The sequence below is a fragment of the Salmo salar genome, chromosome ssa23, assembly GCF_905237065.1.
Source record: "Salmo salar chromosome ssa23, Ssal_v3.1, whole genome shotgun sequence".
NCBI classification, from domain to species: domain Eukaryota; kingdom Metazoa; phylum Chordata; class Actinopteri; order Salmoniformes; family Salmonidae; genus Salmo; species Salmo salar.
This window is the reverse complement of record NC_059464.1, coordinates 4026320-4037570: the sequence shown is the minus strand read 5'-3', so window position 1 is coordinate 4037570 and position 11251 is coordinate 4026320. Positions and strand designations below refer to the sequence as shown.

The window sequence follows — 11251 nt, the reverse complement described above, 5'->3', positions numbered from 1 at the left end:
TTTGTGACATCGGCTGATGTAAAAAGGGCTTTATAAATACATTTGATTGATTGATAATGCGTATGGCCCAGTACATCATTGGGGCCGAGCTCCCTGACATCTATACCAGGTGTTGTCAGAGGAAGACCCTAACAATTGTCAGACTCCAGTCACCCAGGTCATAGACTGTTCTCTCTGCTACCGCACAGCAAGCGGAACAAGTAGGACCCTGAACAGCGTCTACCCCTAAGCCATAAGATTGCTAAATAGTTAGTTAACTTAAATAGTTAACCAAATAGCTATCTGGACTATATGCATTGACAATTTTTGCACTCATTGTGTATTTATTATGTGTTTTACTTTTTTATTATTTCTCTTTTCTTTCTCTCTGCATTGTTGGGAAGGGCCGTAAGTAACGCATTTCACTGTTAGTCTACACAAGTTGTTTTCAAAGCATTTGATGAATAACATTTAATTTAATTTTGTTCATACTGCTGAGAGGTCTAAATGATTTACTTTTGGATTATATAGCTAGCTATAAAAAAAAAAGCATTGAAAAACTACTGTCTGAGTGGTCCGCACCCTCATGTGGCGCTAGAAAGATTTTGCAGATGTTTTACATTTTATTAAAAACCCTCATGACCCAGCATCCACCGCTAAGCGTTCCTTCCGGTTTGTCCGCCATTAAAGAAAGTAGGTAAGAATTATTTTGAAGAATTACTATCAGCTGAAATCAATGGCATCCTTCGTTTATCACCAGTTATGATAGAACCAACATACGGTTTAGTTGTTACCAAAAGCATGGCGCCAATATTGTGGTGACAAATAATATAATTTAGCTGAAACGTTACCGGAAATTTGTTGCGTTGACATGACTTTCCCCTACATATGAGACTCGTATCATATCGCCTTGTTGCTGGATTTTCGTAACGACTGCAGTCAGATGACATGTATGTCTAATATAGTCGGACTCTAGTCATTTTCCTCGACAGAAGTAAGCAACTACTAGATAGCTAGATAGCCAACTAACGTAGCTAACATTGGTAGCATTATGTCTGTTTATAACAGCCATATTTGGTTCACGTTAGCTAACTTGCTTAATCAAGTGGCCTTACGCCTCAATAGGTTAGACTGCTAGTTGTGCTAGCTTCTTCTGCGCCACTTTTAATATTTGGGTTACTATGAAGTATTTAGTGATGACCACAGTTTGTGTAACGTCATGATTTCATGTCTACTATTAACTAGTTACCACAAACAGTCATAAACTCCGCCCATTTATACAATGTATCTTAGGGTGTGTTCTTAAATTCACTCCGGAGTGCCAGTGCTCGCTGTGGTCGTTAGATTGTCCGTTTCTAAATTAAGAGCGTTCGGAGCGCACACTGGACCCTCTGTCCGATGAGTAGGGTCGATTCGAGGGCGTTCAAGCACCCAGACTAACGTTGGCTAGCTATTTCCAGACACAAATGAGAAAATCTCACTCTTGACCATTTTACTCACCCTAGTAGAGCTGGTTATGCTGTTTGGATGTTATCAAGTATGTTTTTACCTGTAACAGCTGCTGGCAACAATTTCATTATGCTTTTTTTGCACACGTTTAATGACACATGCCATATTTAATAGTTGTTGAGTGTTCATAAATTCATCAGTTATTCTGCTCTCTGTCACACTCAGATGAGTGCTCTGAAATCGGAGTAGATAGCAGCTATCTATATACCTGTCTGTAGTTTTCTGATTATCCCTGTTTTATTTAGCTCTGGTTGTCTTAGTCTAATAGATGGTCAAAAACCTGTAGAATGATATTTATAGTTAGCTCACTCCCAGTATTTTTCTGTTGTTCAAGGCTCAAACTCCCATGATTCCATTTGGCAAAACCACTCCCACATCACTTATTTATTTGGATCCCCATTAGCTTTTGCAGAAGCAGCAGCTACAAGTAACACCACTGATAGACAAGGACAGTCACAAATTTGAAATACAACAATATACGAACAATACAACTAATACAACATAAATTGGGTTGATGTTGCAGCTCTGGCAACCATTGGGCCCTTTCCAAATAGACTTTTCATGGTGAATTACTGTATTGGCTGTTATTTTTGAAAACACTTTCAGATGCAGCAGGTTTAGCTACTTAGCTAGCTAGCATTGCTAATAGCACCAAAGATACAGCAGGTTTTAAACATAAGAGATTAGGATTCTGTAGTGATTTGCCTGTAAATTTCATAATAAATGTTGTTTTCTAACAGGCCTACCTGTTTAAGACGTCCTTATATATAGATGTCCTTATATATATTCCCGAACATGTTTAAACCTGTTTTCGCTTTGTCATTATTGTGTGTAGATTGCTGAGGATTTTTATTCATTCCATTTTAGAATAAGGCTATAACATTACAAAATGTAGAAAAGGCAAGGAAGGCATCTGTATACTTTCCAAAGGCACTGTATGTGGATGATTTATGAAGCTAGGCTATTGATTTTATAGTCAAAACATTTCTTAGACATTCAGGCTATGGTAAGGGCTGTTTCCTCGTCTCTGCTGCTGCTGCCTCCGCTGTATTCTACTCAATCCCAACATGCTTTTTAACTTTGCTATTATGGACACAGCAACATAAGGAAAGGCACCAATTCTAGGTTGTTTCAGAACCGTGGACAGCGACCACATGCGACGCGAGCGATATTAGTGTTTCACCATTTATTTTTACACAATATAACCATATACAATTTCAGTATCACGTGATGGACTGGGCTATCCCCATGGCCTCCGCAATGGATTTGTCCCCTCAGACAGGTGTCTTGTGCACCATGGGATTTTTTTCATTGCGACTGCTCGACTAAAGAAATCTTGGTCGACCAACAGCCTATCAACCAAACAATCGACTAAATAGGGTCAGTCCTATGTATATTTTATTGGTGGCATAAAGACCGATATAAATATTTCTGTGAAATGCTATTGGTCGGACTCTATTAATGACAGTATCGACTTTAGGTATCAAGGGGACTGTTTCGGCTAAAAGCATTTGATTTTGCAACCGCATACATTTTGTGGGATTTGTGTGCCCATTAACTGTTTTCTCCCTGTAACAAAAGGAGATATGAAGTGTTGCCTAGTTACACTGCCTTTTCTGAGAACTCTATACAAAAATTGTCCGACAGCTAGATACCAAGATTCTTACAGGGTTCAAGTTCAATATCTACTTTAACAGATGAATTCTTAATAGACACAATAGTATGTAGACACCTGACATTGAACATCTCATTCCAAAATCATGGGCATTAATATGAAGTTGGTCCCCTCTGCAGCTATAACAGCCTCGACTCTTCTGGGAAGGCTTTCCACTAGATGTGGGAACATTGCTGTGGGGACTTGCTTCCATTTAGCCATAAGAACATTAGTGAGGTTGGGCGATTAGGCCTGGTTCGCAGTCAGCGTTCCAATTAATCCGGAAGGCTTTAAATGGGGTTGAGGTCAGGGCTCTGGGCAGGCCAGTCAAGTTCTTCCATACCGATCTCGACAAACCATTTCTGTATGGACCTCACTTTGTGCACGGTGGCATTGTCATGCCGAAACGGGAAAGGGCCTTCCCCAAACTGTTGCCACAAAGTTGGAACCACAGAATTGTTTAGAATGTTATTGTATGCTGTAGTGTTAAGATTTCCCTTCACTGGAACAAAGGGGCCTAGCCCGAACGATGAAAAACAGCCCCAGACAATTATTCCTCCACTAAGCTTTAGTTGGCACAATGCATTGAAGCAGGTAGCGTTCTCCTGGAATCCGCCAAACCCAGATTTGTCCGTCGGACTGCTAGATGGTGAAGTGATTCATCACTCCAGAAAACACATTTCCACTGCTCCAGAGTCCAATGGAGGCAAGCTTTACACCACTCCAGACGATGCTTAGCATTGCACATGGTGTTCTTAGGCTTGTGTGCGGCTGCAAGTCCATGGAAACCCATTTCATGAAGTTCCCGACTAACAGTTTGGAATTCGGTAGTGAGTGTTACAACCGAGGATAGATTATTTTTTACGCGCTTCAGCACTCACCGGGCCCGTTCGATGAGCTTGTGTGGCCTACCACTTCGCGGCTGAGCCTGTTGCTCCTGGACTTTTCCACTTCACAATAACAGCACTTACAGTTGACCGGGGCAGCTTTAGCAGGGCAGAATTTTGACCAACTGACTTGTTGGAAAGGAGGCCTCCTATGAAGTTGCCACGTTAAGTCACTGAGCTCTTCAGTACGGGCCATTTTACAGCCAATGTTTGTCTATGTACATTGCATGGCTCTGTGCTCGATTTTTATACACCTGTCAGAAACTGATGTGGCTGAATCCACTCATTTGAAGGAGTGTCCACATAGTGTATGATATAACGACAACTTATAGTGCCATAAATGCAAGGACAAATAAATCTTATGTCAAACGATTTGACAAATGTCACCAAACTATGAGAAGGGGTTGAACAGGTTTTTTCAACTCGTGAATTTGATTGAATATAGCCATGTTCACCCCTTATATATTAAATGTAATGACATTAAGAAAACAATGGCAGATTACTATCAATGACACTTAACAGCAGTAGGAAATCCTCACTTGTACCCTAGTTTGTAGAAGGACCCAGAAAGTATTCACACCCCTTGACTTTTTACACATTTTGTTACAGCTGGAATTTAAAATTTATAAAATTTAGTGTTTCACTGGCCTACACGAAATCCCCATAATGTCGAAGTGGAGTTATATTTTTTTACAAATTAATTAAAAATGAAAAGCTGAAATGTCTTATGTATGCTTGCCATAAAGGGGTTGAATACGTAAGTTCAGGAGTAACACTGTGCTTAACAAGTCACATAATATGTTGCATGGACTCGCTCTGTGTGCAATTAGTGTTTAACATGATTTTTGAATGACTACCTCATCTCTGTAACCCACACATACAATTATCAGTCAAGCAGTGAATTTCAAACAAAGACCAGGGAGGTTTTCCAATAGCTTGCAAAAAATGGAATCCTGTTGGTAGATGGGTAAAAAAAAAAAAAAAGCAGACATTGAATATCCCTTTGAGCATGGAGAAGTTATTAATTACACTTTGGATGGTGTCTCACCCAGTCACTACAAAGATACAGGCGTCCTTCCTAACTCAGTTACTGGAGAGGAAGGAAACTGCTCAGGGTATATCACCATAAGGCCAAAGGTGACTTTAAAACAGTTTTAATGGCTGTGATGGGAGGACTAAGATGGATCAACATTGTAGTTACTCCACAATACTAACCTAAATGACAGTGTGAGAAGGAAGCCTGTACAGAATAAAAATATTCCAAAATATGCATCCTGTTTATAATAAGGCACTAAAGTAAAACCGCAAATAAATGTCAAATTAACGCTTTGTATTCAGGACAAATCAAATACAACACATCATTGAGTACCACTCTTCATATTTTCAAGCATGGTGGTGGCAGCATCATGTTATGGGTATGCTTGTCATCAGCAAGGACTAGGGAGTTTTTTTTTAATGATAAAAATAAACGGGATAGAGCCAAACAGACACATTCACCTTTCAACAACCTAAAACAACGGCAAATACACACTGGAGTTGCTTATCATGCAACTTATCACTGGAGGGCTCCCGAGTGGCACAGCGGTCTAAGGCACTGCATCTCAGTGCAAGAGGCATCACTACAGTCCCTGGTTCGAATCCAAACTATCACATTTGGCCATGATTGGGAGTCCCATAGGGCGGCGCACAATTGGCCCAGCGTCGTCTGGGTTTGGCCGGGGTAGGCAGTCATTGTAAATAAGAATTTGTTCTTAACTGACTTGCCTAGTTAAATGTTCCTGAGTGGCCTAGTTTGTTTTGACTTAAATGGCTGTGTAACAAAAACATTTTTAAGAATATTGTACAGTCCAGTGTGCAAAGCTCTTAGACTCACAGCTGTAATTGCTGCCAAAGGTGCTTCACAAAAGTATTTACTCTGGGTTGAGTACTTATCTATTTTGTATAGACCATTGACACTTTTTAAAATTAAATCCACTTTAACACAACAAAATGTGGAAAGAGTTAAGGGGGTGTGAATAGAGTGGCGTAATTGTCCTTTAAATGTTCATTGCAGTTGACAATACTGTGATGGCATTGTAGGAAAACATTATTCTGGTAAGGCCAGACAAGGGATTGTATCCACAAAGCATCTTAAAGATCCTAGGAATCTTGTAAACCTGTTTAAGACACACAAAAAAAAAACTGTAGGTTGTCGGATGATGTTAAGACACTGCCTAGACAAACTTTGAACCGGGAGTAAAATCAATTCGTAAGTTTCTCAGCTAGTAATCACGTCAGTTTGAGGTACTGCAAAGGAAAGATTGAAGCTCATTGGTTATTCCAATCATTTGCAACGTCAATCACGATGAGGCATCATCAAGCTGTGAACTCCAATAGCATGCTTCAGACAACCACCGTGAATGTGGCTGTACATCAAATGTTGCAATGGTGAAACGTTTTGCCTGACAATCACTTTGCCTACTCTTAATTATTGCCTAATGTTGGCATGAATAACTTTGTCGAATTCTGATGGTTAAAGCGGCATCTTAACAAAATTACCGTTATATCAACACACTCGTTGTCACTCCTGTTTAACAACTAAATATCTTTGGCACAATAGGCTTCACGTCTCTTGCCGATAATGTTGCATACAGTGTTTTCATCAAACACAATCAAAGTTAACATAAGCCCTAGATGCCTTATATTTCCCGACTTATAGGCATCTCCAATTTAGGCATCTTTTTTATCGACGTGATGTTGCGTTCCAAAGGGATAACATGATCTAGGTAATTAAATTCTTTATTAGCCTCGTGGTTATAAGTATTTAGGCCTCGTGAAATGTGAAGATTTCGATTATTTATTGATCAGACATTTATTATTTTAACAACTCCATAGCAATTGCATGTGGTGCAGGCACCACTGACTCACTGTTCTTTCTTTCCACAGACATGGCTATCAGGTATCCTATGGCCGTGGGCCTTAGTAAAGGCCACCCAGTAACCAAGAATGTGACAGCACCGAAACATGCTCGTAGGCGAGGGGTGAGTTCATCTGACTGGATAGAAACATGACAACCACATATAGTGTCGTATTGGTAGTCTATCAGGTCACTATGTCCTCTGGTAAAGGGTCTGGACCCTTTGCCACAGGTTGTTTGCTTGTCCTAGAACTGCTGGGTGCTGGTTCAAGTTTGTGTTCTAATCCCATTGCTGCCATCAGTGTAGTGATTGAAGGCCGGGGTTCAGGATTCACTTCGGCTGTCTCCTCTACATTAGCGACATGCATACATATGTTCTGAAACAAAGTAGATGACCACAAATGTTTGAACCTGTTATTATGAGATAATGGGCCCAGTGGTCAACAATATGGCTGAAACATAGGCCACAGTTACTGTTAGTTCTAATGGATGCATCTAACTCAGTGTCTCTTTGCTGATTTGTATTTCAGCGTCTGACCAAGCACAGCAAGTTCGTGCGTGACATGATCCGTGAGGTGTGCGGCTTCGCCCCCTACGAGAGACGCGCCATGGAGTTGCTGAAAGTTTCCAAGGACAAGCGTGCCCTCAAGTTCATCAAGAAGAGGGTATGTATGATTCCCCTGCTACTAACCTGGCTGGGTGTATTCGTGTTGGTATTGGCAGTATGGATGCATTTGTCGATGTCAGCTTTCTGCAGCTGCTCTCTTGTGACAGTTTGAGAACAAATAAGTACATTTTTCAAACCAAACAGATTTTGTATTAGACATCTGTTTGGGAATGTTTAGCATTTTGTGCAGCTGTCAAGTGGGCAGCTTTCTGAAATGTGATGGACTGTTTCCTTTGTGGAGTATTTATTGGTAAGATGAATCAGAACTATTGGATCAGTAGAACTATTCTCCTATAGTTTGTCCAATCATTTCTGTATTATTGAACTGCTAGCCCTGGAATTTGTCGCTGACATAACTGTCCCAGAAACATGCTTCAGTGTTAATTTCATCCTGAGCATGGTAGTTAACCTGCTCTGAAAGTTGCAGATGCATTTGTTGGGTTTTTCCTGTTGCACATTCTAATGTGTGTTTGCTCCACAGATTGGAACTCACATCCGTGCCAAGAGAAAGAGGGAAGAGCTCAGCAATGTTCTGGCTGCCATGAGGAAAGCCGCTGCCAAGAAGGATTAAGCGGTTCTTGCAAATAAATATTTGTATTTAAAAAATGGAGAGTTGTCAGCTCCTTCCTTGTTTCTCATTTTAGAATGACTAAGTGGTACTATGCTTAGCAATGGACTTGAACTACTTATCTCAATTTATCTTTGAGCATATATATGACTTGTAGGCTGCATGTCTTCTCAAGTTTACTAGGGTGAGATGCCTGCAGACATTAGACCTGGAGTGGAGCTCTTCGGATGTCTTTGGGGCATGTTTGTGTCTAATTAAGACATTTACTTTATTTCAAATCCGAGTGTCTAATCGTCTGGGTAGTGTACTTTCTAGTAGTACAGTTGCCTGCATTGTTAGACATGCCAAAGGTGATGGGATAACCAATAATATACAAGTTACCGGCAGCCTTTTCTTTCTGCAGAAATTAGCAACGATATGTTATGAAACCACTGTGGGCATGAAGGATTGTGTTCAAAATGACTACTCAAGTTTGTGTTTCAACAGATTAAATGCATCTTTGGTAAATAAAAAATACCTACGTCTCGGCTGCGTAGCAGCGACATGACCAACTGTGGTAGTTTGGGTATTTTCATATTACTGTTCTAAAGCTGGCAGCCCAACGCGTCCCCTTCTGAGGCCTAATGTACTTCAACACATCGGGGGATTGAACATTGCTGATAGAAATGCAACTTAGAGCTAAACCTTGCCTATTCTATATGAGACAATCGTACCTGTTCTACACCATACATTACTATCGAACGTTCTTTGTTTTACACTCCTGAACAGACCCCCTGCTCCATGTCTGGTCCAACTGCTCATCTGTAGGGCTTTAAACAGCAAGTGAATGTACTTAACAAATCACTCATCAGAAAATCTGGTTTCAGGGTGTCCTAAAGTCCATTACTGTGAATGTAGACAGACCATTATCCATCCTTTGGAGCCCCTCGGGCACCAGTCTCATAGCTTAATATGATTCGGTGTTCATTGTTGTGGAAAGACAGTGCGGTACATCTTGGTGTAATGATCCACAAAGTGAACCTCCAGGCCCTCTGATTAACTCTAGCAGGTCAGAGCAGTCCTTGTTCTCAGCTGGTAAAATCAGGCAGGTCACACCTGGCCTGGTGAGAGAAGGGAGGAATGTTTAAACAGATTCATTACGACACTGCTAATAGAAAAACTTTCAGAACAAACTGCCATACAGTGCTTTCGGAAAGTATTCAGACCCCTTGATTTTTCGCCATTATGTTACAGCCTTATTCTAAAATGTATTAAATGTTTTTTCCCCCCAATCAATCTATATACACCATAATGACAAAGCAAAAACTTGTTTTTAGAGTTGTTTGTAAACGTATTAAATAAATCTAATTTTGTCACATTAGCCAAATACAACAGGTGTAGACCTTGAAATGCTTACTTCCAAGCCCTTAACCAAATAGTTCAAAGTATTTACTAAATAAACAAAAGTTAAAAAAATCGAATCAATCAAAAAGTAACAAGAAATGTATATAACAATAACGAGGGTATATACAGGGGGTACCGGTTAGTCAAGGTAATTTGTAAAGTGACTATGCATAGATGAAACAGCGAGTAGCAGCAGTGTAAAAACAAATTGGGGGGTGGCCATTTGATTAGTTGTTCAGCAGTCTTATGGCTTGGGGTAGAAGCTGTTAAGGAGCCTTTTGGTCCTAGACTTGGCGCTCTGGTACCGCATGCCGTGCGGTGCGGTAGCAGAGAGAACAGTCTGTGACTTGGGTAACTGGAGTCTTTGACCATTTTTTGGGCCTTCCACTGACACCGCCTAGTATATAGGTCCTGGATGTCAGGAAGCTTGGCCCCAGTGGTGTACTGGGTCATACGCACTACCCTCTAGTGCCTTACGGTCAAATGCCGAGCAGCTGTAGAACTTTTTGAGGATCTGGGGACCATTGACAAATCTTTTCAGTCTTCTGAGGGGGAAAAGGTGTTGTCGTGCCCTCTTTACAACTGTCTTGGTGTGTTTGGACCATGATAGTTTGTTGGTGATGTGGACAACAAGGAACTTGAAAGCAAACCATGAGGAGTGGCTTCCTTCTGGCCACTACCATAAAGGCCTGTTTGGTGGAGTGCTGCAGAGATGGTTGTCCTTCTGGAAGGTTCTCACATCTCCACAGTGGAGCTCTGTCAGAGTGACCATCGGGTTCTTGGTCACCTCCCTGACCAAGGCCCTTCTCACCTGATTGCTCAGTTTGGCCAAGCGGCCAGCGCCAGGAAGAGTCTTGGTGGTTCCAAACTTCTTCCATATAAGAATGGAGGCCACTGTGTTCTTGGGGACCTTCAATGCGGCAGAAATGTTTTGGTAACCTTCCCCAGATCTGTGCCTCGACACAATCCTGTCTCGGAGCTCTACGGACAATTCCTTTGACCTCATGGCTTGGTTTTTGCTCTGACATGCACTGCCAACTGTGGGTCCTTATATAGACAGTTGTGTACCTTTCCAAACCATGTCCAATCAATTACATTTACCACAGGTGGATTACAATCAAGTTGTACAAACATCTCAAGGATGATCAATGGTAACAAGATGCACCTGAGCTTAATTTCAAGTCTCATAGGAAAGGGTCTGAATACTTATGTAAATAAACTATTTATGTTTTCGCTTTGTTATTATGGGGTATTGTGTGTAGATTGAGGATTTTTATTCCTTTAATCCATTTTAGAATAAGGCTGTAACGTAACAAAATGTGGAAAAAGGGAAGGGGTTGGAATACTTTCCGAATGCAATGTATTCAACCATATCTATCAGAGGAGGCTGGTGGGAGGAGCTATTTAAGGACAGGGTCATTGTAATGGCTGGAATAGTATAAATGGAACCAAGTCAAACATGTGGTTTCCATATGCTTGATACTGTTCTATTTATTCCATTCCAGCCATTACAATGATCCTGTCCTATAGCTCCTCCCACCAGCCTCTGATATCTATGCATACTACACTGTCATTTCCAGTTTCAGACTACCATTGTGCCCTCATGATTTATTATGAACAGGCTTTCAGAATAAAATATTGAACCATCAAACTAAGTCACATACAAAACATATTGTTTGCATTTAGTTTTGAATATCAGCTATCTGGA

The 11251-nt window shown here is 40.8% G+C and overlaps 1 protein-coding gene across 2 annotated transcripts; it reads left to right on the top strand.

Moving 5' to 3' along the window:
* The first annotated feature begins 526 nt into the window (after positions 1-526).
* LOC106583952 (60S ribosomal protein L36) lies at positions 527-8200 on the top strand. 2 transcript variants are annotated; one of them, XM_014168663.2, is made up of 4 exons: positions 527-676; positions 6955-7049; positions 7456-7590; positions 8074-8200. In XM_014168663.2, exons 2-4 carry the CDS (start codon positions 6957-6959, stop codon positions 8161-8163), a joined length of 318 nt encoding a protein of 105 aa, XP_014024138.1. In that variant the 5' UTR covers positions 527-676; positions 6955-6956; the 3' UTR covers positions 8164-8200. The 2 variants fall into 2 exon arrangements, with proteins under 2 accessions (XP_014024138.1, XP_014024137.1); XM_014168662.2 differs by having other exon boundaries at positions 537-672.
* Positions 8201-11251: the final 3051 nt, after the last annotated feature.

Coding starts and splice junctions, on each gene's coding strand:
- LOC106583952 (XM_014168662.2), top strand. CDS start 591: ATGTTTTACATTTTATTAAAAACCCTCATGACCCAGCATCCACCGCTA. Junction 673..6,954: donor TTTGTCCGCCATTAAAGAAA/GTAGGTAAGAAT, acceptor TTCTTTCCACAG/ACATGGCTATCAGGTATCCT. Junction 7,050..7,455: donor AACATGCTCGTAGGCGAGGG/GTGAGTTCATCT, acceptor TTTGTATTTCAG/CGTCTGACCAAGCACAGCAA.